At 35.9% G+C, this 27,543-nt stretch overlaps 1 protein-coding gene across 1 annotated transcript in view; it reads right to left on the bottom strand.

The window, feature by feature from the left end:
- Nucleotides 1–421: 421 nt before the first annotated feature.
- The window catches only part of CCDC141 (coiled-coil domain containing 141), a 110,147-nt gene continuing 83,025 nt past the window's right edge, over nucleotides 422–27,543 (bottom strand). The window contains exons 18-29 of the mRNA XM_076342516.1: nucleotides 27,398–27,538; nucleotides 25,136–25,330; nucleotides 23,283–23,466; nucleotides 21,908–22,017; nucleotides 19,223–19,330; nucleotides 18,480–18,563; nucleotides 13,892–14,778; nucleotides 11,774–11,946; nucleotides 2,965–3,119; nucleotides 2,737–2,866; nucleotides 2,475–2,640; nucleotides 422–723 (exon numbers count right to left, since the gene is read on the bottom strand). Of these exons, the coding sequence (XP_076198631.1) occupies nucleotides 597–723; nucleotides 2,475–2,640; nucleotides 2,737–2,866; nucleotides 2,965–3,119; nucleotides 11,774–11,946; nucleotides 13,892–14,778; nucleotides 18,480–18,563; nucleotides 19,223–19,330; nucleotides 21,908–22,017; nucleotides 23,283–23,466; nucleotides 25,136–25,330; nucleotides 27,398–27,538 (2,460 nt within the window). The 3' untranslated portion in view covers nucleotides 422–596. The remainder of the gene's footprint in view (nucleotides 724–2,474; nucleotides 2,641–2,736; nucleotides 2,867–2,964; nucleotides 3,120–11,773; nucleotides 11,947–13,891; nucleotides 14,779–18,479; nucleotides 18,564–19,222; nucleotides 19,331–21,907; nucleotides 22,018–23,282; nucleotides 23,467–25,135; nucleotides 25,331–27,397; nucleotides 27,539–27,543) is intronic.

Raw genomic sequence — 27,543 nt, 5'->3', positions numbered from 1 at the left:
CCATAATGCTGCCTTAAAGAGACTCTCTCTTCCCTGAAGACATTTTTGGTACTGAACATGCATTAGACAAGGTTTGCTATTATTAGTAACCACTCTTTTTGATGCCCAGCCTCCTCAAAATGTCTGAAAGCTGTTAGAAATAAGGTAATGAACACTGTATTTAATAAACCAAGAATTCTGTAGTTATAAACTCATTTTGTTTTAAGTCCTCATTTGTTTGTGTCTGAATTCTCTATATAAGCTAGTGGGAAGAAGTATTGATGGAATTTGTAGAAGAATAAAACAGTGGGTGCTGACGAATCACCAAGGAGATCTGTAATTTTAAAGGCTAATGTCTCTTTTTCCCATCATCATCTTCTGTTAGATTTGTCCAACAAACCAGAACAGAACCGCAAGAAATTAGAAATCACTGTCTAATAAATGCTGTGCACAGGTGAATTTTATTAATGATTTATTTATAAAGAAACCAAATACAAATTGTAACCTAGATAAAAATTAAATAGCACTCAAGGATTCATCTTGTTACCCATGGCCAACATCTACTAATGGACACAGCAAACAATATGAACACCCTCATGAATCAGGCATCTTGCCGTTCAGTCCATCTTCTGATCCTCTGCAGCAGGCGGGAGAAGAACAGGATCATGTTCCAAATTGAAGCTAATCTTTTGTGGCCTCTCAAGTTCAAGATACACTCCTTGAAGCCAGAGTTTCTCTTTAAACCTGTTTAAAAAAGGTCAGTTAATATTGCCTATATTTTTAATGGTGGCAGCCGCAGCATTCCCTTTCATAAGCAACACTGTGGTGGTTGGCATAGACTCTTCTCTGTGGTCTTGAGATAATATGAGATTAGAGATCAAATAAAGAGTGATTCCAGACAGAACATAAAATATCCTAAAACTCATCTTACTGACAATAACAAATAACCAGAGGGCACTTTAGTTATAAAGAACAGAAGAGAGAAGAAAAATGAGGAGAAATTTGACCTTCCTGTATGATCTACATGTTTTAATCATACTGAATACTTTATGTGCCCTAAGTAAAATTAACATGATCTTGCATTTGATTTTTTTTGCTTTGGAATATCTGCCATCTCACAGCAATACAGAAAAAAACCTGAACAAAATGTATGGGATCAATGCTTGATCAGCTGGACATGAGGGAACGTGTGCAGGCAGCTTATGATGAAATGAGAACAGCTTTTGAATCAACACGCAATAATTTTTCTTTCCTTTTACATGTTGCTCTACGTCTAGACAGATAAACCTCAGGAACAAAACAAAACAAAAGAACGCTGTTCTTTCTTTTTTCTGTGACTTTTTGCCATAGAATTCACTATGTATGAAAAGTTCAGAAAATATTCAGACACCTTGGGCAACAAATGCATTTTTATGTGACCAGTTTAAACTTATCATTTTGAGCAGACTGTGAAAGACTAGCCTGACAGCAATCCCACAGAATCTCACCTACTTTCCCAGGTCACATTAACCATCACTTCTTTAAAGCCATGAGACTCCCAGGCCTTTTTTCCATCACATTGCTCCACATACCTTCTAGAAAGAAAGCTATTTTACTGTATCATCATGAAACCAGCTTTTCACTGTAAAACAGTCTTACCAATTTCAGAGTTGTGTAATAAACATTATCAATAGAATTGTTCAGGTATTTTCTACTGAAAACCTCTGACAACAAGTCTTATTTTTATGCGCACAATCTCTTCCTAACCCCCACCTACATCCCTACGTTACCTCATATCTGATGTTTCCAGTGAAACAGTGAACTAATAACTAGAGTAAACCAGATTAGTAACAGTCACAGGGTATAAAAACTCTCTCATCCCTGAATACATTACTCAAAAGACAGGCAGTTCTAGCACCATAAACTACAGTAGGCTATCAGAGCCTAAATTCAGGAGGCAAGATTTAGCCTTGTGCAAGAAGTCACGACAAGGACTAGTGACTTCACATATCTCATTTAATCTTCTAAAATTGCAGTGGGAAGTTTTGTCATCTTTAATCAATTAGTGAACAATGACTGTTCCTGCGCTATTTATTCTTCTAAATAAGATGTTTACCTAGTAGAAAACTTTGTTTACATATTCTGTTATTGAAACTTCACGTTCATGTAGTTGTATCAATTTGAACCTCTGGAATACTTTGTGACTTTGAGCTGTTAAATCTTAAATTAATATCTGGATTAAGATACCTAGATTTAAAAAAAAATATTTCACTGAACTAAATACCTTATTGCACTAACTCAATTTTCTATTGTATCACAAGGTCTTTCATCTAACAGAATTGCATATCTTCTGATGAAGAATTAAGTGTAAGAGGCAGTCACACATTATGGACTTCAATTACATTATGCAAAAATTGATAGGATTAGGAAGAGTGTTTGAAGTGTGCTTTGTAATTTAAGGTCCTTACAGCTATTGGAGTATTACAAGATGTAGCACAGAGTAAGCTGCAGGTTACCTTACTGGGAGATGTTTAGCCACTGGCCTTTGAACTCGCACACAATGTGTGTCGTGGGCTTGTACTAGCTCAGTTGTGGTGACATTCACTTCTTCTGAAAAGTATCCATCTTCCCATTCTGATTTAGCCTGAGTTACAGTGGAAATTTCTGGGGTTTTATTTTTCTCTGAAACAAAATACGTACATTAGTAAGTGGAAACAAGGTGCTCATTTAATATGGCAACAACGTGCCTAAAAGCATGCAGCTGGCAGGATGAATCACCTATCACTGTTACAAAAGCAGAACAGTGTGCCTTTCCAATTTCATTGCTGGCAACACAGATATATTTCCCCGTATCAGCAAGGACTACATTTCTTTTCAAAAGGTAATAGGTATCTCCTAATTTCTCAATCTGTAAAACAATAAAATGCACATAGGAGATTATTAGTAGCATAAAGAAAAATATATTATCTTTCTCCCAAGAAATATTTCAAGAACATTAGAACATACACTGATGTCTCCAGATACCACTTGGATATCATCCTTCATCCAGCAGACACGTGGTTTGGGCTTTCCATGTATAGTGCAATGCAGGATTAAATCTTCTCCTTCTTGTAGAGTTGTATGTCCAAATATTTGTATGAAGTTTGGCTGTTTTCCTTGTACTGAAAAAAAATTATTCACTGTATTTTAAAAGGCACAACTAAAGCAACTGAAGAAAAAAATCTCATAATTCTAAAGTTCACCACATCACATGACAAAGAGAGCCTTTATTTGCAAGACTGTTAGTAGGCAGACATCATTTATCTATATAAGATAAAGTTTGTTGAAACACATGGATATTAAGCACCCCAAAATTTCATGCATCGGCATAGTGATATTAGTTCCATGGTAAAGCTAAAGAATCATCTTCTTTGTGTAGGTAGTAGGCAAGTCTATGCAGATTATTGTGTTTCAGTGAAGGTGGAAGAGTAAATATTCCGCACAAATTTAAAGTGACAAAGTCAAGAGAGCAAATTTTTGCATTTAGTGCACTGTTGTACATCACACTCTTTCTTCACTTTTTTCCCCTATTCTTCTAGTAAAAAAAAGTTATTGAAAAAATTAAAAAAAGATTGATCTGTATTTGCAACAATGATGAAGGCCGGAATGTGGCCTCTGTACCACTTTGATCAACATCATTATTTTGGCCATCATTAATACTGAAACCATGTACTTACCAGATCACCCAGTACAAATCTGATTCAGATCAAGGATGGGCAAATAATTGCATTTCTATTGCAATAACCAGAGCACATAAGATTGAGTTTGTGCTGGCTTCATGCCAGCTGTGGGAGGACAGATGACACCTGAGCCGGTACAAGGCCTGGCTAATACAAATTAACCCATCAAAATTGTTTGAAGACATTTCAATCATCAGCATCAGTTTGTACTGAATCAAAGCATTGCTTCATGAGACATGTAACTTAATGAGCTGTAAAGCTGGATTTACTGGGTCACTGTACTACTACCCGAGGTTCCACTTACATTCCGCCTCCAGGGCCACAGTAAAAAAGAAAACAGCCTCAGAACTCAGACTAAGTATTCTTGACACAGGGAATCCAAAGCAGCAGATGTTAACACACAGAAGCACACACAAAGACATATACTACAACAAAAATGAACATTTTGCATTCCTATCACATAAAGAATGTCTTCTTGTTCCTCTTTACTATAAATTATACCACGTGTCCATAATATTTAACAAAAGTAATCACCAGCCTGCTTAGAAACCTAAAGTTACTGAGATGTGTGATAAATAACAGAGCTTGAAACTGTTCTCAACTATGCCAGCATTATGCCACTGTTTTAGGATGAAAATTTTTTCTTTATGCTATTGTGAAACAAAAATCAGCGTATCTCACAAAGGTGCCCAGCAACTTCTAAACCCAAATATATTGAGCCCATGGCTATTTTTGCCAAACATGGGACTGTCAGCATGGTGAGGCAGATGTTTTCACCCACTGCATTAATAAATCCACTGCTTAGGTGAGCTCTTACTTGCAATAAACTTTCAAGCTTAGCTGCTTTTACATTCTTCCCATGTACTGTAGGACTAAAGCCACAATATAGAGCAGAAGTATACGACTGTTACTCTCTCATATGCTTGCTAACCTAAGGTCTGTATTAGCCAGTCCCAGCAGCTCAAACAACTCAGTTCTTAGCTGTTGAAAGTTAGCGTGTGCAAGCTGCCACCACCATTGCATTGCATGCACCTGAAGCACAGAAATTGGGGATCTGCAGCCTCACTTTAAGCAAGGGAACCAAGCTTACACCCCTGCCTCCTCTTTGCAGGCAGCTGGCAATAAGTCACAAACAGTGCATGATCAGCTTGTATTCCAGTGGAAAACGTTAAGTGGGCATCAGCCACTCCTTGTGATATTTTTGGCTGGATTCCATTACTTGTGTGGTTTGTATTACCTTGTGAAGTCAGACTGCATCTCATACCAGGATGGTTTTTACCATTTAAAAAAAAAAAAAAAAAAAATCATCCGACTGTAATGGTGATAATGATCAGACCCCATCTTGATTTTGTATCAGTAAGTCAGCAGAACATAAAAACTAAAATGACCAGTTTCTAGAGAGCAAAGGGAAAAGTATGTGCAAAGAAAACCATGAAGTGACAGTTACTACAACCCTTCAAGGCACAGGCTAGAACTCAACAGGGAAACAAAGTCTGCTGTAAAGGAAGAGTTCATCTTATGACAGTAACCTTCAAAACAGAATGGATGGTTATATTTCACCAATGATCTTCCCATGATATCATAATGAAATGTCAGAATAAGCTAAGACAACTTGTCAATTAAAAATGATTTCTTGGCTGGACATCCCATGAAGCACAAAGTTTAGAAGGAACAGATCTTTTTTCCTGCATTGTGGAGGAAAAACATTTCAGGTAGTCAGTGGTACTGAAATCCCACTCTGATGGCTTCAGATAAGAAGTTTGTCAAATATTGATTACATAAGTTATTTGTAGGAACCGGTAGAGTTCTCCTGCAAACTGGGGAACAAGCAAGGAAAACTCAGCAGTCTGGAGCAATGCAAAAACTGCAGGTGGAGACATCATCCACATCCGGCTTTATCACACAGTTTTCACCCCTGCCCCAAGTCTCTTTCACACATAGGTAGTACCAGGTCAAGCCAAATTGTTTTCAGCAGCCATTTTTTATTACTTTGCTTCACAATTATTCTTAATCTTTTTACTCTGGGCATATAATTTCCAATCTCTGATGTCTTGAAATGCGATATTAGCAAGTTTATCAACTTCCCCCTACCTTCCCTAAAAATTTAGGCTAGACTGAGATTCACACCATGCTGCTTCAGAGACTTTGGATTTCCTCAGCATTGCTCTAAATTAAGACACCGCACTTTACTGTTTAGAGCTTTTGTCTTAGTCAAGCTCCTCACACAATCAGAAGGAATTTTATTAAGGAATACCAAGTGGGTCTCATGACCCAATTGATGTGAAATATCCATAATCCAGAGCTCCAGTCTCCTTGAATACCATGGTGTAGCCTCATTGAAGGAAGTCTGAGCAGTAATTTTTAAAGACACAGCTCCTCTGAGCCACAAAAGATATACAGACACAAAAATTACTAGCTTACCCTAGCAAAGCCTCCAGAGAAAGGACCAGGAAATAGGTATACCTTACCAGTCATTTGAGAGGAAGCCACCTTCTCCATTGTAGGTCCAGCCACATCTGATCCAAAGCCAGCCAGGGGAATGCCTCATCCTCCCTTTGCCTACTGACTCACACCTGGGGCCTCAGATAGGCTGCTTCTTTTGAAAAATGAAAATAATTAATCCCTTTCCCCTCCAAACTTATGCACCTTTTGTAAACACCCCTTCACACAACTCCACATCTTGTAGTCAGGCAATCTTATTCACCACTTTCTTAATGGATGTCTGCATATGGGGAAGGAGGAAGGGAGATTAGGTTAGTAATATGCCTAAATAGAATATTTTTGTTGTAAGGCTAGAGAGATTGAGATTTAAATCTGCTCTTTAAGGGAGCAATTGGGAAGATGTAAACATTTTGGGGTCCTGAAGTAACTATAGATTCAAAACTGTGACTGTGATGAGGGGAAGTCAGCACTGTAAAACAAGAAAGTAGCAGAACAATACAAAACACCTGGATGTATTCCCTGCTTCTACAGTATGGTTAAAAGAAGGAGGAAGTGAAACATGCACAACATGAAATATAAAAAAAAAAGGGGGGGGGGAAGCATTACATTAAAATTATTGCTGAAACAGAATATGTGGTTTTCTTTCAGAGAAATATTAGTGTATCATGAGACTACATCACTGTCACTCTTTTTTTAAGATTATCTGAACAGAAAACAGCAGCAATTTTCCAGCAAAATTTTGTGGGCATTCATTAGAGTGTTTAAATAAAGAGTATTTAAACCCAGACTGCCAACACAACAGTAATCAGCATTGATTACACCTTTGTTTGCAAATCAAAACATTAAAACCAGGAGACTTTCAGTATCCTGCTGCATATCTAGTATCTCTAATCTCTTTTTTTTTTTAAATCTTGTTTCTTGCAGCAATTAAAAATGTGGCTGGTATCCACATACCCATTAAAAACTGTGCATTTAAAACTATTCCTAATTTAAAGTAGGTGCAATACCATACTCACAAAATGGAGTTTTGTTTATCTAATATTCACAGAAATATTCAAATTCTTAGAGGAAAGGTTTAATGAACAAAGGGATTATGTAATTCTACAATGATTTATTAAGATCTACAGATGTGCTAAGGCAATTTCTGGCCTTATATTTATACCTTTTTGCATTTAATAAATATAATATCTGATTATGCAGAAATGACAACATTCTCAGAAGCGACAAGGTGTTTTGACCTTTTATTATTTCACAGTGTCTGTTATATAGCAATACCATGAATGCCATACTTGTGTGTACTCTTGAAAATAATAGTGTACTTAGATTTTAAAATAGGATTCATTTGCATTTCACTTTCTTCTTACAAGTCAAACTTGAAAGATCTTATTTAACATTTAAATAGGAACTCAATTCCAGGATTTATTCCAGTAGTAGGAAGCTTACTTTTCGCAGGTAATGTGTTTGAGTAAAAATTAAAGTGGATGCATTGGCACAGGAGCAGATCATAAGCCACTTCAGCAGCTTTTGAATTGTATAGCAAAACTGAGACTCACTTTCCTTAGAAAGTGTCACTCAGCTGGCTTCCCTGGGTGCCAGGTAATCTACTGGGATCTTCCATATAAGCTTTAGACCTGTATAATTTTAATCAGGTTGTACAAAGAACTCTGCATTAATCTACCCTTCCCCAGTAGAATAATTTTGTTTTGTCTTGGCATAGTTGGAGATAAGATCACCCTTGACATGTTTTTTCTGGGAGGCTCTGTTGAAATCTGGGCTACTTAATTTGTCAGTTACAACAGGCATTTATGGTTCAAGCTGGAAAACGGGTGTTAAGCTCACCAAGTACGGCATTTCACTACCATTCTGCTTTTGTAGTTTTGTGGGCAGAGAGCAGCTTTCCTTTAGTGACTTTCTAGATAGAAGTGGCTTAAAAATGTCCTTCACCAGCCAATAAAATTGAGCACAGGTGCTCTTTCAACACCACATCATAGCAGTGAACAATTACAGGGGCATCATGTCAATACAGCTCCTCATCTGGAAAGCCTTCCTGGAGCATAGAATCCCCAATCAAGTCTCAAATAGCAATGCCTTGGAAAAGTCCGTTAAGATAAACTACTTTTATGTCTTGTTCAGTACATGAACCACCAATAGTACTTTCAAAATATGATTAAAAGAGAGAAAAATAGATAAGGAAAATACAAACTTTAGCAACAAGGGTCATTTCATGAACTATTTAAACCATAACTCAGAAGAAAAAAATAAACAGCATTGTATTGATTTTAAATGCTTTTCTACTAAGGGGGCAAAACATAAGTATACTCAATTAGACATATGCAGCATGATACACACTCAGAATTTTACTAAAGGCAGAATATGCTTGTTCATAGGTATACGCAGCACAGATTTGTAAATGTTGGAATAAAATTTACTCTCTCTCCAAGGCTTCTCCTTAACTCCTCCTCTCTTAGAAGAAAGATGACAGTCCTCCTTGTTATGCTTGGAACTGGGAGTGTAAGCCAAACTTCAATAAAAGGCTACATCACTGGTTAGCTTCTAAATAATATTAATAAAAAGATGGAATAAATGCCATTGGATTCAGAGCTGCATCTCTTACTCTCACACAATTTCGTAAACTGGCCTTGTAGTCTGGCTGCCAAATATCAGGTAAAGCAAGTAACTGAGATCTCTCCTACCTGTTCTAAAGCTTGTCAAATGAAGTTAACAGAAACAGATTTAATGCAACTGTGTATGAGGCAGAAGGTCTGCATGCCTGCTCCCTTGTAGTACCCTAGGAGCCTGGATGTACATCAGGAAGTGTTATGAGGGAGGGGACAGAATTTGTTCCCATAATCTGTGTACGCTCGTCCAGTAGTTCTGTGTCTGTTTATTGCCTTTTTAACTCGTGGAGTTGATTTTCATAAATAGTAAGCGGTCTTTCTGTAAGTGCCAGCAAGCAATCAGATCCAATTACAAGTCTAGATCCAAGCTACCTCCAATTCCTGCTTTATGACATGATGAAAAGTTCCTATCTTCTTCTCCTGCTTTGATAGAACTTCAAGTGAGTTTGGGACAAATTTTTCTAAGCAGGGCTGGAATCCTAGCTCTAGCCTTGCTTTCTGAGGGACAGAGACTCACCTCACAGTGTTGTTTTGCTCAACAAATGGCTCTCCTCCAACCAAAAATGTCAAATGCATGTCTCTGAACTCACACACTGGTCATATAAAAAAAGACAGAACGATTATCATTCTAGCACTGAACTTTCCACAGTTTTCAAGATGAAGGATCCACAAGTTAAAACAGAGATGCAGCTTTGAGCCCAGCATCTATAGACCTACAATGACTCTTTCTGTCACGAGCCTTTTGACAGTTAATTCTGGCAGACGCAAGGCAGAAGAGGAAAGAGAACATCTCCGCTTTCACTCCCGTTTTTTTTGGTGTGCATATACTTAGCCTCAATACTGAAGGCAAAAATGCCTGAAAAAGTGACCTGAATATTATATGAAGTTACTTAGAAAAGCAGAAAACAAGTCAAAAGAACATCCGTGATTACTTTTAATTTTTGAATGATGGCAACTCTCAGTAAAAAACAGAGGATTGAAGGGCAGCCATCACCTAGAAGACTCATTTTCAAATAGAAAATGAGTGTTATGAGCAGGATAAAGTTATCAAGCACTGGCAGCTCTGCAGCAGGCAAAACCTTACAGCATGTAGGAGCAACATTTTGGTTTGTTCTTACCACAATATTGCTTAATGTACCGCTTATGCAAGTCAGCTTGCTCACATAGGTTCTTTGCTGCACGTTTATAACAACCATACATAAAGTCACAGGGGCACAAAAATACTAAACTGAATTTTACTTTTATGAAAATTGAAACATTCAAAATCATACTAATTATTAAAATTAGCTTTATTGTGAAATGGAAAATACATTTTAGGAAAATAGGTGATTTTTATACCTGAGAGAATTCTTAGGAATCAACATTTTTGTGAGATGACTGAACTTTGAATATTAAGGGTAATACCAATTTTAGTTAGAATTTATTTTGTTCCCCCATCTGCTCACCACCTCCTCCTTCTGCTCCCTCTCATATTGCTGTGAGGTTATATTCCCTCAAGAACTTCTCCTGTTTCAAAGTTGCAGGAATTTTAATAAAGTTGCAGTCACTGGGCCAAAATATCTAAATGTCAGTCTTCAATCCCACTGACCCCCGGCAATTTGCAATATATATTCTGCTCATAGCAAGCTACACAGTAAAAGGCTCACATCATTTCAGCAAATTATGCAAGAAAAAGTAAATATTTCCTCTATAAATTTTCCACACCAACACAGTTGTAATATGAAAGCTGCAAATCAAAGATGCAGGAAAAATCATGTAGCTGTTTGTCAATTGTTTTACTGTACAAATACAAGAAGTACTGCAGCTAAAGAATGAAGTTACATTTGACGATTTATAAATGAAATCTTCCACTGGCACAGTTATGTCATTGTTATCAAATATTTAAACAAATTACTACTTTAATAAAAAATAATATTTGTGGTTGTCCTTGTCAAGAATGAAATGCGATATGTAGGTGAACAAAGTTCTGGATTGGATTTACGGCTTTGAAGTTATAGGAGAATTCTATTTGACTGAAATAAAACAATGTGGGTTTTTTTTGGTGTGAATACACTTTTGAGTATTTCCCCAATTTAGTTGATTCTGTCTGAAATCAGTGTGTTAAAAATTTTAAATATGCACAAATGCTCACTTCATAAACTATTATCTTTCTTGTCTTATACTAACAATTTAGTGGATTATTAGAAATATTTATATCTTTAATTTTATAAGAAGGCAGAGAAAGTATCACAAAAGCATCTACCTAAGCAGATTGGTATGTTGGAATATCTCATTTTGTAACATTTGGGGTTTTTGGTCTACTGTATGCTAGGTGCCACTTACACAAATCCTGATGATTCTGGGTCAAATCTTTGTAGTGCAGACGATGACAATTCTATTGGAACTACTGCCACTTTAATTTGTTGAGACTATCTGCTGGGCTGAGAGAGATTTAAATCTGATCTATGCCAGAGCAATCATGAATGGTATGTTTTCTTTACTACGAAGCTTTATGCTACAAATAAAATTTTTTAAAAAGTGTATGAGGAAAAAATGTGGTTGGAAATAATACGTTTGATGTTTAAAAAACATTTCAAAGCCCTCCACACCCCCTCAGAAAAAAAGGCATGTCATAAAATATATGTTGATCTGAGCACTCTACCTGGGTGTATCTTGACATTTAATACCTATAACCATTAAAAATGTTTCCAACACTTTGTAATGCCAATATTTTTTGAAAGCAAAACTCTGCCTCAGATTCTAGGAAATCTTTGTAACGTTTTTATCTCAACATCACTATGAGAAAGGAAAATAAGCACATTATGCTGGTATTAAAGAAACAAGCAATATGTTGACTGTGATATGGAAGTGGTTTGGTACAGATTGTGAAAGATGCAGTGTAAGAAAAGAAATTTAATGTTGTCTTAGCATGTGAGAATTAAGTCCAGTGCAGTCAATATTGTACTTATTTTGTGAATAGCCAGTACATTAGTGATATGCTAATATAGATGACACACACCATTATCCAGTCTATTCTTGTAATAGGTGGCCTGTTACCTTTCACGTGGAGAATGGCACTTGATGAGATAGTGCCATTCAAATTTTTAGCCCGAACAACATAGAGGCCAGCATCTTTATCACACACCTTCTGAATGAACAAAGTATGCTTTGTCTCCTTTTGTAAAAGCTTTAAGTGCTCATCTGCAGTCAGTTTCTGGCCCTTCTTGTACCTGAAGCAGAGAGTCAGTTTTCAAGTCAGATTTATAGCACTGTATGCCAAGAACTTCGCAAATTCAGACAACCTTTATAATACTACATTGACAGCAAGAGATAAGGCCTACTGCTGTGCTCTCATTCCTCAGTTTTAAAGTTATACGTAAATATGGATGAATATTTAAACAATTCAAATTGCTGGATAATACATTCTTAATACGAGAAAACGTGGTTCTGATAATGGTTTTCAATGGACAAGTCACAGTTACCTCACTGCAGTACTGGAGATAGTAGCATGAAGGCCTGGGCCCTCAGTTTTGTGCTGAAACATTTTTGCTAGTAAGGTGTTGAGTCAATCCACGTTCAGCTCATGAATAGGCTCTTAAGATGCATAAGCAACATACAAACTTTCTGAACTTGTGTCTTCAGTATAAAGAACAGTCAAGGACCTGTTCCTCCACCCCAGCCCACTTAACATTTACTTAGTTCACGTCATCAAACAGGATAGAACAATGCATCAGGAGCTATTTCAGAGAACTGGTGTCATATTCTAACACTTGAGAATCTGTCACCATGTATTGGTATTGACTCTTGATTTACATATTGGAAGTGAAGGAAAACTCTGGCTCTTCTTGCCTCGTGATGTTTCAGCATAAGCTACATTTAACCCAACACAAACATAGAAATATTTTTCCACATGTATATCCAATAAAATGTCTACATCAGTACAAAATACATAGTATCGGTGAATTTTTAATTACAAAACCCCACATTTTTTTGTTTTCATAAATTTCTAATTTGCAAAATGCTCAGTTGAATGTTATTTTTTAAAAGACCATATATCAACAGTGTATATATTTTTGAGCTAAATTAATGCTTTCTTATGATAAAATACCAACAATACTCCTCAAAGTGTAGAATACTGGGATTTAAAATAAAGTAACTTTATTGATACCAACACAGTATAGCACCAAGGTTGCAGTGTCCGGTATTTTTCTCAGTGCCATAGAAGAAAATTCAGCTTACTAAAAGCTTATGGTTTGCCTAATTCTTTACATGTGTAATAATAATCTTAACATCAAAACATTTCTAATAAGAGGCATATCTAATTTTAATACATTAAAAGAAAGGCCTCCATTGTGGATGTCTGTCGGAATAAGTGGAGAAATGGCAAATGATGTAAACTTTTAGAAAAATATGCCAACACATAGAGGACTACTATTAAAGTCTTGAAATCCTGCCCCTCTTTTAGTCCCTATTCCCTTTGGCAGGGAATTTCTAAGAAGTCATCTTAAAAGATGTTTATACCACCACATACATCATCTGTATTTCTCACAAATGCAGTATAAAGCAATCTAATTAGACATACAGTAATTCAGAGAGAGAGTGCACACAAATATATAATATAAAACTGATTCTCTTAGTGTAGACATTTAGGTTTTTTTTTTTTAACCTGTAACCTCTCTCTAGTTTTTGACAACTGACTCTGACATGTATATATAAATGTGTGTCTCTATGTATATGTAGTGGCTATATAAATATTTTTGTGTGCGCACACGTGTATGTGTCTGTCTGTCCATATATAGTGCCAAGATCCTGAGAAAATGCAGGTGAATTTACTTACGGTAAATCTGGAGTGCGCATTTATTTTAAGAAATTATTGAACAAGTGCAATATCATATTCCAGAATATAAAAACTATATGATGTATTTAGCTTAAAAAACATGGGGTATGCTTGTAGTAGTTTGATGCTCTCGTTATTCATAAAATTAAATACAGAGAGATTATTTCAAGTAGGTTAATTGTCAAAAGCAATTTTGAAGGTGGGAATCATGCAGAAGTGTGGAGTAGAAAGGATACAAGCCATTTATTCTAGTCTATAGATTAATTAATTTGGTTACAAGTGGTTCAAGGTGTCTTGCTAATAGGTATATTTACTTCTTCTCATTATAAGCTACCCACCATGTCAGTGTAGGCTCTGGGAATCCCGTTACTTCTACTTCCAAAGTTACCGGAGAACCTTCCATGACGGTTTTGTTAGACAGAAGCTGGGAGAAGTTAGGCGCCTGTCCAGTTAGGCTGGCCATGCTGTTCTTTTCTGATGAACTTTTAATCTCTTCTCGGGTGACCATCTGCCTCTGACAGCTTCTGGTGGCGTCTGATTGAAACACGAAACCTGAGAATGCATCAGGCAAAGCATGCAGCCTGTCCTGGGTTTTAGTACAGTTATTCAAGTCATGCAATTGTTCTTGTGTTTCTGCCATGCTTTTACAAAGTTCAAGGTGTTGCAAATGTGTTTTGCACACTTCACTCATCATGCTGTGTACTGGTTTGGCATTTATAGCGCAGGAAGCAGTGCTAGCTTCAGATATTCCTTGTAAGCTACAAGTCAAAGGAGATACTGCTCTGACTTTTGAACCAGAATCCGTTGAAGAGATACAAAACTTCTCAAACTGATCTGATGGGCATTCCATTCTATTATTTGTAGCATCAGCATAAGCAGAATTTGTTAAGAGATCAGACGCTTCCATCAATTTTTTAACACTAGTGGTTTTCTGCATTTGCAAGCTATAGGAACTGACATGCAGACTATGAGAACCACAACAGCACTGCTCTTCTAGCTCTGTTTCAGAATGTAAGAGGTTGGATTCTGGTGTCTCAGAAAGCGGTGGCAAAGAGATATCATCAGGTGATATACACTCATATTCATCTCCAGAGGGTATTTCTTTTGCCAGGAATTCAGTCTGTAAACTATCCTCTTTGGCTGAAGATGACAGCTCTGTATCCTGTGAAACAAGATCCTCACCAGCTGGACAGATAATTGGAATATCAGCCAATTTATTCCTCTCCTTAAATTAAGAGGGGAAAGAAGAGATGGGAAAGAAGAAGAAAAAGAAAAACAGAGAGAGAGAATGAGTTATCATTCTATGCATCCCCTTTTCATGCAGAAGCTAGCAACAATATTTGAAATATTTCTTGTAATTAAGCTTAATGTATTCCGAGAAGCAGGAGGAAATATGTGGAAAAGGATAATTCCTCAAAAATTTTGCAGCAGCTAACTGGAATTTCAAGCTGTTTGGAGAGATTCTAGCAGATATTATTATAATTATATATAAGCATTTATTATAACAGTAACAATAAAAGAAAAAGTACCTCTTTCTATAAACAAAGGATAACCTGTGGATTTCCTGTAGGTGCTGTTTATAAGAGCATTTGCAAGGGGAAGGTGGAGGAGGAGGTGGCCTAATTACGTCTAAATGGGAAACAGTTACATAGCAATAAAAATATATTCACAGCCAAGTTACTGGACTTTGATTCTTTGAGAAAGAGAGTCACCGGTCACGTTCAAGATTTACAGAATTAAACCAACATCTTTAACATATTTTACAAGCATTTCATAGTCCCCTCATTTTTTGCCAGCTGTTTCAAGATCTTGCCCAAACATTAACAGAAAACAATGTTAAAATTATTTTTATATTATCTTGGATGCAGAATAAAAAAAAAAAATCCCTCTCACCATGTTTCAAAAAGAACTGGATGTGGCACGAACGCATTAATTGTGATAACAAAGCATAAAAAACATTATCTGATTTATTAATTACTTCTCTGCCTCTTGATTTTTATATAAATGTGTAATCACATATTGAGGCCTATTTCATTTGTGCCAGGGCTCTCAGCAAAGGTGTTCATAATGTTTTCTTATGCTATTCTATCATTGTTGAGTTCTATACAAAAATATGTAATCTACTAAGCAATGTTTCTATCACCTATAAACTGTTCACTCAAATCAATTGGGTGATACACTGGATGTCATAGCTTTCCAAACCAGGTCTCTTTGGCAGTATGCAGTACAAAAGTGCAGCGGCACATTCATTTCTCTTTCTTTTTGCTTTATTTCTCTAAATATAACCTAATAATCAGTGCACAAAATTAGCAAAATAAAAGTAAAAAGAAGTAATAGAACTTCACATGTGCCCTGGTCCTGTAGGTATGGTAGTTTTAATATAGACATTTTTCCAAGTTAATACATTTGTTATTTCAAAGCCACGTGATTCATGCCAGATCCATGAATGAATGACTGGAAGAAAGTTGGGATTTTACTGTCTATTTTACTAAATAAATTAATGCAGTTGTAGGATGAAGTTCAAGTTTGGGTGTAAATGTGTTTTCCACAAGCATGTCCTGATGAACTCTGACCCCCAAAGTGTCTTTCAGTATGAATATATCATGGACATAAACATGATAAATTATAATTGACTTTCCAATTTGGTGAAATGTGTCAATTTTTCCCCTTTCCAATTACTCAGAAAACAATAAATACTGAGTTACTTCTTCCTTCTGCACATATTCAATTTTTTTTGTTGGGGTTCTACCTAATTGTAAACTATTCTTAAGAAATTGTTATTTTTAGGGATTAATTCCAATACACTCATACAACATATTTTTCTAGGGTTTGCAAATTTGACTGTCACCCAGCTCTTTTAACCTTATCAGCATTGTTCTAAGTAATTCTCTCAGTTTTAAGCCTGACCAAATTTGCAAGTTGTTCTTAAATGAAGCTTTAATAGGCACTTCAGTAGCAAATTCTGGCTGTTTTGGTCTGACTTGCACTAACAAATTTAATAAACCAAATCTGATTAATATTAAGAAGTTGAAAAATTCTTTAGAATGTTAAATTCTGAGCAGGTATATTTAAAAAACATAGGTCAAAATTTCTGAATAGCCAGTCTCTACTGTCTGAATGAAATCAATGGTCCAGATTAATTCTGTCTATTGAGGAGTCTATGCACGTGTACACACAGTGGCATACATTTGGGTAATTACGGGAAGGCCATGACAATGTAGGAATCTTCCAGTGACTAATCTAGGATCTTAGCGTAGGGATGTGCTGTCAGTTTCATGGTCACCTCGTCTGGAGATCACAGAATTGAACAAAGTTATTTCAGACATTGCTGGAAAATGACCCTGGGGAAAATGCTGGGGAAAAGAATGGCAGGTGGGCAGTGAGCGAGCAAGTTGTCAGACAGGCTTTGGCAGCATGAGGACTTTCAGCCCCGGTGTGCCACCTGGGATGAAAGAAGCATGAGGATGAATGTGCCACGAGAAGGTTTAGGCCACTTTTTAGAGGCTGATACTTATTACTGAAGCAAATTAATACTGCAAAACTAGCTTGCAGAAATATAGACAAAATTAGAGATTGCTGGCCCACTAGACAAGGGTCTGGGGATGGGCCAGGTCTTTCCTCGGAAAGGGTGGAAATGGAAGGCAGAAAAGCTCTAGTAAGAAGAACCTGCTACTTCTTTAAGTGAAGTATGGAGTGATGAAAAGGGGGAGGCATCATCGTTGCCATACTTCACATCTGATATTTGCTGTTTCGCATACCCTTGACTTCTCCCCTTGGCAGCGTCTGACAAGGACTGACAAAGCTATGGCCTAGCAAAATAGGAAATAGGGCTATGGACATCTGCTGGGTGAGGTGATTCTCCTGAGGGTGGCTCTTTGGAACAGCCACAAAATTTTGAGTGAAATCTGGGCTCCAAGTCAATGGTGAAACTCCCATTGACTTGGAATGGAGGTAACAAAATTAATTAGGCTCAATTTTGGCTCATCAGCAGATTACAGGACATTCTGTATTGAACTGAAGGGAATATTAATATTAGTTGAATTTCTACAAAACATCACAATTTAATGCCTTGTAGTATTGGTCTATGTTATCAGCTTGCAAAATGGAAATTTGAGAGCTCTAAATCAATTGCCAATGTATCCTACCTTTCTAAAGAATTAAATATATTAGCACTCACTCCAACTTAACAGAATATTTCACACAGTGAAGTATTTACGTTTACATCCAGGATCCCAAGGCTTCAAAATGTTCTTTAAGCTAACGGAATTAATCTCATAAAACGTAGGTCTGGTTTTGTATTGCCTGTATTTCTAAGACTACATTTATTCATTGACAAATTGGAATCTTTCATATTCATTTACTGTATATCCATGAATAAAACATGCTTGTCTGCTAGGATTTTTATCATTCTAAATGCATACCCAGTCTTTCACTATCTAATTTCCTTTTGTGCATTGTCCTCAACATGCAATCCATATTTTGGAACTTATTTATGATCTCTGCTGCACGGAATTTTGGCAACTGAAATGTAACTTAAGTGTTTTGGGGTGAGGGTGAAGACTACTATTTGATGCTGAGTTCTGTTATTTATTTGATGTATAATGTTGTACCAACAGTACAGCAGATTATCTGTGACATGATGTCATACTGAACTGCTGACAGCTGTAGTTGTCTTCCATCATGTTTTTGCCATGACTGCTTTCCTGTTATTCACACTGTTGCAACAGTGAAGCAATTCTGTGCTTGTTTTGCATTGGATTTTTGTAATACTGTAAATGAGAAGACAATTAAAGCCCACCAATCTATAACAATATCCATCACTTTTGAGAAGCAACGAATTAAGGAGTAAAATTTTTTTGAGAGTACACAACAATGCCCATCAATTTGATTAAAACCCCCCAAAAAATCAACATGAACAGCAGATACCTGTTTAGTGTTGGTAGGAGACAGGCTATTGTTTCTCTTCTCAGTAATGCTTTCTGAATTTGTAAGCAATTTACTTGATGCCATCTGAAAGAAAAATGTTTAAAAAACACTTTTTTTCCCTGATGAAGACCTTAATGATTCAACAAAACATCATTATTTCCACCATTACTTAGTTCAAATTCTGAGCTATGAGGCTTCTCTCATAGTGTACTACTTATAAATCAAATATTTTCATAGGTTGTCTCTTGGGGTTATATGAACATTAAGGCTCTGGGAAATACTAACAGCAGTCTCCTCTATTACTTCCTATATTCCCTTAAGTCTTATTATAAAGGAGAGAGCAGAATGTGTCCTCCCTAGAGGAAGGAGGAATGGTCACAAAGAGGACGTCTGCATTAAGAATACTGTGGCAATAGGACCAAAGGAAAATTGGTAAAAGATTATGAAAAGAATATTATTTTAGAAAAGAAAGAGATACACAAGCAAGTAAAAAGGTGGCTAAAAGAAATAAAATTCATAGGGAAGAATATGTGGATTGGATAAAGAATATGGGGATTGGCTAGAAGGCAAAGGGGTAACTAAAAAAAAAATTGAAAGAGAAATGACCAAGACTACACTGATAACACCCATCTTAAGGGAGGCTTCAAGACTGAAAAGCAATAAACTTCCCAGCAATACACAAAACCTTTTAAGAAACAGAGTTCTAGTTAAAAAAAAAAAATAAAAATAAAAATCTAACTAACCTGCTGCTTTTGTTCCTCTGCTTTGTCTTTAATAACAGCCTCACATGCTTCTTGACCATTTCTTTCTTCTTTTTGAACAGTAACCAACTCTTCAGAAAACTCATCTTTCTGCCATGTGAAAAGAAAATTAAGTAAGCTTATACACAATAGAAGGTAGCAATTGTTAGCTACACACTGACTTATGCTCTGTACAACAGCATAGAAAAAAAAAGTGAAATCTTATCTAAAACCTGTCATCAGCACAGGTGTAAATTGTTTATGGCAAAAATATGCAGCAAAACCTGATTCATTCATTCCTGGACAAGCAAAGACAACATTTTTCAAAGCTGAGGGGATCTTTTCTGAGGCAGGGAAAGTATAGGACACCAAAGACTGAAGAACTCAAGTGGTTGGCCAAGAATCTGAGGAATATTAACCAATTTGTAACCAGCATAAGTAAGGGAAAATAAACGATTAAGAAAGTGACACTATTAGGAAAAAAGAGGATAAACAACAAATCCAGGATTTCAGGAAAACAGTCCTAAGGGGGAAAGAAACATTTGTGAGTCTCTAGAATGTTCAAATTTTTCTAAAAGGTGGAAAGGGGAGAATGCGTTCTAAGCATAAAACATAACCAAGGCAGAATTTGCATTTGTTCTTGTTTTCCTCCCTCCTTCAACTTCCTGTCTGGACAGTCCATAACGACTCTGAATGGCGTTAACTGTACTTTAGATCAGCTACTTCTACCATGCTTTTTGGCTAATACTTATTTCTCCTTAAGCCTCAAAGACTACACAACTGGTTACAAAGTACTTACATAACAGAAATCTGGACAACCATACTGTATTTTATGAAGACTTCATGAATCCTTTAAAATTGTCATGGAGGAAATCTACAGATTTCAAAGAACATCACAGTAGCACAACGTACGGAAAACCAAAAGTTTTATAGTTAGTTTTGTGTACTTCACATATTTAGCTGTCCAGCCAAAAGTTACAGTCCTAAGTTCTTATAAGAAAGTGTTGCATTATTAATTTTCGATTCTAGCATTAGACAAGTGAAAAATTCTGTGTGATCTGTACTTTTCTGAAGAAAAAGTGGTCTTTAATTTTGCACTTGAAAAATCCAAGAGTTGTTTTCTTCTGACATTCAACAGCCATATAAAATCAGGAAAGATTGCACAATACAACATTTCCCCTTAATTTGTTATGCTTTAAAAATGACAGGAAGTGAAACTGAATTAATAGTCATGGCATTCCATATTCGTGCCACCTATTTGTATAGATAATTTGCTGAATGATATATTCTTCATAAGATACAGATACCGGATATTGAGATATTCTGGAAATGTTCAGTAAGAATGTTAGTTTTAAAAACTCAGAATACTACAGATTATAAAAAAATAACAACTTTCATTTGAAAAAAGTTGTAGAACTACTCTTTATTGCAGTAAATTCATCTTTTATAATATTATTTTTGACTGACTTTTTTTAAAGAATTATCTAAATTAAAATTTCAAGTAATCAGTAAATAGTTCACGAATGGTTCGTAAAGTGTTCTCCAAACAACTCTATTAAAGGAAGATAACTTTACAATTAGCAAAATTAGTCAAATATTACAATTACTTTGAAATTCCACTTCTCTTGAAAAGATCCATATTATGTTGCACTAGCAAACAAGATCACAGGTTCAAGCCCTGTTCTGACAAAACCTAGGGCTACTGTCCTGCACACAACAGCATTTGTGTAACACATGGATTAGGAGGAGAACTTTGAAAAACCTAACCGGCACTTATATTGAAGTTTCTTTATGGTCACAGTGCAAGGCAAAGCCTTCTTTCCACTCGTCTAATGACTTTTGGAAATCATTTGTATTTTTGGCATCTCTTACTGCTTTTAAATGTATTAATGGATAATTCGAGTGTTCATCAGTTTTTATACTATAATTCCATCAACGAGAAGTGAAACAACATTCAACATCAACAAGAGCAGGATATTTAAGCATCTTAACTCTTCCAACTTCACAGAAGAATTAACCCATCAGCTATTGCTGTATGTGGGAGATTTTTGATGTATTACTTTGAGAGTGGGGGGTGGAGTAGACGGAGTCTTTATTACAGAAATCTAGCCCTTTCAGCTGTCTTCCATAATTCCTCCTCAGTTGACAAGTTATACTTAATTACACTTAAAGCAGCTTAGCAGAATATGAAACTAAAAATGTTGTTGTTCTGTTTAATACTTATGTTGTCGGCCATGCTCTTCTAATTTAAATTACTTTGGTTTTAACACAACTTTTTTGGGGGGATGATTTTTCCAATAGGGAGCCAAGCTAGGTTGCTTGGCATTTTATAGATCTAGCAGTTACCTATATTACACTGCCAAGGGAAGAAGAAATATGAAAAAAAGTATTTCTAGATACTCAAAGAAATTGTGACTTTTTCCCCTAAAGGTTACATGAAAGCAGTAACAGTTCTGAAAGAAGTTGAGAAAAAGAAACGTAGGAGGAATGTTTAGTGCACAAACAAGTAGCACTTCATTGATTCATTACTATCATTACCTAAGGTAAGGGAAAAGTGAACAATTAAGAAATACTTCATACTGCCATAGATGATCCTCAGTTAAAAGTACTGATTCAGACACTAAGCCTGATAAGGTGATACAGATGCAATATATTCTCCAGATTAAAAAAAAAAAATTAAAAAAATACCTTAATCTCCTTAAGTTCTCTCAGAGATCTACACAACTCATCAACAGAATTAATGATTTCTTCGTACTTTAATATAGCTTTTTCAACATACTTCTTTCCTTCTTCAATACCTACAAAGGTAAAACAACATGAAAGTGAAACAGAATGCCTCAAACAGATGTGTAACAATTAATGTACTTTGTAACTCCAATATACTACAGTAATTACATTTTTCTGTGTTTTGTTTTGCTGAAGCAGTTTTGTGATTTGCAGCAATGTGCTTTCCTCCCTCTTACCAGCTTACTTGAGATGGGCCCTCATAGTTGCTGCAGGTCTTCTGCAAGGCTTCTCCTTGAACAAAATTATTCTATCTGGTTAGTGATACTGCTTTAAAAGATGACCTCATAAAGTGTCTCCTAAACAAGTTGCCTTATTATACAGCTAGGAGGCACTTAGATCCCTGTTATAAGAAATACAAAACAAAGGCAGGAAAGAGAAGCTTTTTCTCATGTAATGACTTAAAAAACACAAAGCAGCTTCTTTCTCCCAGTGTTCCTAATCAGCTGGTGTCAAGAATCTGTTCTGTCAGCTCCTTTCCTACAGATAGGAATGTTTAAAATATTGAGAACATTTAAAAAAAAAAAAGGAGGGGAGGGGAAGCGATCTGTGCTCTCTAAATAGTCTTTTAAACACTAAATTAGAGGAATTTAAAAGCACAGTTTGACTCTGTTGAAATTTTTTCAGATTTACTACTTGAATTGATAGGCCACACAGTATCCTTGCACATTTGGATGGTCACCTTATCTTTGGATAAAATAACTTCAACAAGTATATAAACATTACGCATGGGAGAAAAAAAGCAAAACCTGAAGTTTGTTGACCTTCATTCTTTTTGGACAACAATGTTCCAAATCAATACAATTGCAAATACAGTATTTACATAACAATCTACTTTTTTTGCTAATAAAATGCTTAAGAAAGTTGGCAATAAAATACCACTAATTATTCACAGTGTTAATGTAGAAAATTCACTCAGCACTGAGGTATATCACTGTAATGTACTTTGACTTCAAAGGCTTGCCTGTTATGATATAGCATAAGCCATGAAGTCTGAATTCCAGGCTCATAAATATTACAAAGACATTCACACTTTGATTTCAAGGTGAACTCAGTCTGTATACGGAAAACTACCAGACTGTTGAGTACTTTCATATCTTTATTTTTTAAATATTTGTTCTGAAATCCTTCACCTCTTCCAGTCAATACTTGAAAACAACATTTGTTTTTTAAACTTCATGGGATTTGCTTCTTAAATGAACAAATCTAGGAATCTGCTTCCTCCTCTCCTAAGTTATTGTATTTTTTCTCCACAGTACATTACCGGACAGCTCCTCACCATATAACCGTTTAGCGAGGTCCATAATCTGCTGAATTTTTTCTTCTTGTTGAGGCACTGCAGGCTCAATAAACTTATTGAATTGCTTGTAGAGAGTCTCTATCGCTTCTTTTGTTTTGCATTCCGCAGAATAGTTGCAAACTCTAACGACTGTTGCACTCACATCTTCAAACCAAAATTGACACTGAGGGATAAAAACACTGCATTATAATGAATTATTATCAGTAGTTCAAGCTTTTGTAGAATAGACTGGACTATTCTTAGACTTTCCATAATCAGTGGCATACAGTATGTCTTAAATTTTCTGATTTTAATTAAACCTGAAAAACATTTGTTCATTACCAATGCTGCTTCAAATATTAATATCTGTTAAATTTTCTTTAAATACTAGATCCATGCTCATCTTACAAGCATGGTGAAGCTATTAGTTAATGGTTCTGCAAACATATGTTTTATTTCTGAGTTCTTTCCACCCTGTATATCAACTGACTAATTTCGCAAACCTCATTTCATGGCCACAGCTATACCTCTATAAGGGCAGCAAGGTTGCTTAGACTTAGTCTACTAGCAAACAGGGTTTTTGGTCTCAGCAACCATTAAAGTTGCTAGGAATCTTCCTACTGACAAGAATGTACTTTAGAACATACCCTTAATAAACATTTTTGGTTAACAATACTCAGAGGAGGATAGAATCTGGTATTCACTCAGTATGACCCGTACTGCATCATTACAGCAAGCAGCTAATAATCACCATTTTTAACTGCCATTAAAGTCAGTATTTAAGTCTGTGTCTATTCACTGAAAGAAAACTGTTGAGCAAAAGGTGATACTTTACATTGAATAAAAAAAAAAGCAATCTTAAATTTTAGCTCTAGGAAATAATTTATTTCCCTCAAAGTAAGGGGGGAGTTTAAAAATGTACATACACAACAAATGGTAACAAATTGCTTTGCTAACGATATAGGAAATGACATATTGATCAGATTACTGGACACTGAAAACATCTTTTAAACAAAACTTTAGTATTGTGATCCATCATTAAGGGAATTTATTTATCATGCATTTAGATCACTTTGGAGATATGAAAAGTGTTATTTCTAAAAATAAACAATGATGACAGGAATGTGCTTGCGTCACAGCAGATGCACCAACACAATGTGGCAAGAGGGAAAATAATGTTACAAAATTTTTTTTCTTTTAAAAAAAGGCAATGCATGAGGTGGTCCTCAGGCACATTAAAGTGAAGTTACAGAAATCTCCAAAAGACTTAGACTGCAGTTCACAAAAAAAAAGAAAAAGTACCTATACTTAACAATTAAGTCGATTAAAAAAAATTATAGAATCATAGAATCATTGAGGTTGGAAAAGACCTCTAAGATCATCGAGTCCAACCAAAACATTATATGCTGCTTTTAAGGAACTGAATATTTTACATTTCAGTTCCAGAATTACACACCATACAGACAGCTCTTCCTGACAACTAACAAAGTGGGTATTGTGGTTTGACAGCTATCAGAGGGCCTTGTGGCACTTTCTGTGTTGCCTCAGAATATACTTAGAGAAAATGAGCTCATGAGTATGATCATAGATATGCTGAATCACTATGAAAGTCATATGGAGGCGGAGACCCCAGTCACATGCATAGCAGTCCAAGAATATGGTCATGTTGCATGTTTCTTTCTCCCTTTCTCCACAAAGTTATACAGAAAAAAATAGAAGAAAATACAGATTTTTACCAATCTACTACTTTTGGAAGTCAGAGATTTTTGCCTGAAGTAGTTATAAGCACTTTTATCTATCCCAGTCTTGGATCATTATTACAGCCACAGTGGGGATCTCAGGTTTACTAGTACCTCTTCCATCATCTGTTGCAGATGCTCCACGAGATCCAGATTTTGCTTGTAATCCTCCACAACTCTGCTAAAGTCATTCAGCTGTTTTTGTAAGTCACTGATTGACCCCAAGAGGACTCTAACTTTAGCATTAGGTTCATTTGCTACAGAGCCAATGACTTTCTTCTCTAAATGATCCATCTTCTTTTTAAGAATCTGTTTAAAAGATGTAGCAATGTTAAATACTGCAACAAAAATGTTTCTATTTTTAGAAATAAGAAGTAAAAAACATGGGAAAAACCACACAAACCTATTTCTTGTCCTGTGTTTTAAAAATTACAAGTACAAGTTGCTTTTTCAAAAATCAAAGGAAACTGGAGAGCCTCTACAATGCTGATTAAAATCAATGTAAACTGTATTTACTAAGGGTGGAATTGAGTTACATTTTTCATCTTAAAAATAAACAAATATCTGTAGTAATAAAACATGGGATCTTGAACTTTCATTGAATCTGGAAAGGAAAAAATATTACTAAGCCTTTGGAGTCTTTGACCAAATACAAGTCAATTTAAGCATCACAGTTATTTATGTCCTAGAATATTAACATATTGCTTAAGAATCTGAAGTAAGCAACATCAGTGATAATCTAGTATAATCCCAAAGACCAAGGGGAACAAGTATTCATACTAGTACTTTATGATGTCTGGTATAAACATGACCTGTAAATTTTAGGATAAGATGGTATACATATATACATTTATATATTTTATATCCTGGGAACACTGGTCTTGACAGTTGATCAAGACTTCGTTGTGCTAGCTGTTTTACAAGTGATGCAAAAAGACAGGTCCTTGATTCTTGTTTGGAAAGGAAGAGATTGATTTAAAATAGGAAAGTATTTCATGAACTGTCCACATATACACTTGTAAGAATATACACTGGTAGGAAGAGTGTTGCCAACAGGTCAAAGGAAGTGACTATTTCCTTCTACGTAGCACTAGTGAGGCTACATCTGGAGCCCTGTGTCCACTTCAGGCTCCCCAGTACAAGGAATACCTGGACATACTGCAGCAAATCTGGCAAGGGGCCATAAAGATGACTGAGTGACTGAGCATGTGTCATACAAGGACAGAGAGCGCTGGTATTTTTTAGCCTGGAGAAGAGAAGGCTCAAGGTGGATCTTATCAATGTGTATAAAAACATGATGGGAAGGAGTAAAGAAAACAGGGAGCCAGACTCATCTCAGTGGTGTCTTGTGAAAAGACAGGAGGCAATGGACCCAAACTGAAATACAGGAAATTCTGTTTAAGGAAAAAACAAAACAAAACACCATACCACACTTTTTTTTACTCTGAGGTGGAACAGCTTGCCCACAGAGGCTGTGGAGTCTCCATCTCTGGGGGTATTCAAAACCCAGCTGGACATGACATAGAGAAACCTTTTGAACTTGACCCTGCTCTGAGGAAGGAATTTCAACTAGATGATCTCCAGAGGTCCCTTCCAGCCTCAATGATTCTGTGATTTGAATTTGCATTTGTGGATGAAATTGCAAAGAAAGGGGGGGGAAAAAAAAAAAAAGGTTGTAAAAGGAATAGTCAATGACAACAAAAGAAATAGCAAAAATAGAATCAGAAGCTACTGAAATTCTCAAAAAAGTTGTGAAGGAAGAGACTGGCAGGGCAAGAGAAACAGAAAGTGCTAGTTCTGATTGGCAACAAAAAAGGTCATTGGAGGCTTTGGAAGAAGAGTTTCTGGTGAATGCAAAGAATTGGTGAGGCTAGCATGGTTCTAAGGTGCAAATGAGCATGATCAACTCCAGGCAATGGATGCAGAAAAAGGTTCTGAAGACTTAAATGATGAAACGAGAAAGACAAGAAACTAGCTGAATGTAAGAGGGAATATGTGCACATTTATTGTTGATTTGTTGATTTTGATGGGGTATTTGTTTTATTTTGGTTTTTTTTAAGGAAAGGAAAGACTAGGTCACACATTGTGAAGGAACAGAGGCAAGAAGAATAAAAGATTAAGTAGAAAAATAATGGAGGATAAAAGGAGTGAACACAGAGAAGTCATGAATTAAGATCGTTTCACTGAAGGAAATGGAAGAATAAAAGGAACACAACAGTGAAAAATGTCTTAGCCAGTGACTGAGACGGGGAAGGATATAAAGCTGAGTAACAGAGAAGCTCACAATACAATTTTACATCTCCTTTGATCTGCTTGGCACAGGCCACAGCAATTCAACAATGAAGCCTTCACTAAGACTAAAATTTCTGATATTACCTGTATTTTCTGTGTATATGTATCAACTTGCTGAATCTGTATTTTAAGTAATTTCAAGTTTCGAGCTTTTTCAGTTTTCTTTGTGTAGTTAAACTTCAAATTGTTGAATTTCTTTTTGAGATCCTTAAATGACTCTCTGAGCTGAA

Source organism: Aptenodytes patagonicus, chromosome 6 (assembly GCF_965638725.1).
Source record: "Aptenodytes patagonicus chromosome 6, bAptPat1.pri.cur, whole genome shotgun sequence".
Lineage (NCBI taxonomy): Eukaryota > Metazoa > Chordata > Aves > Sphenisciformes > Spheniscidae > Aptenodytes > Aptenodytes patagonicus.
Note: the sequence above shows the minus strand (reverse complement) of the source record. Positions and strands in the feature narration are given on the sequence as shown.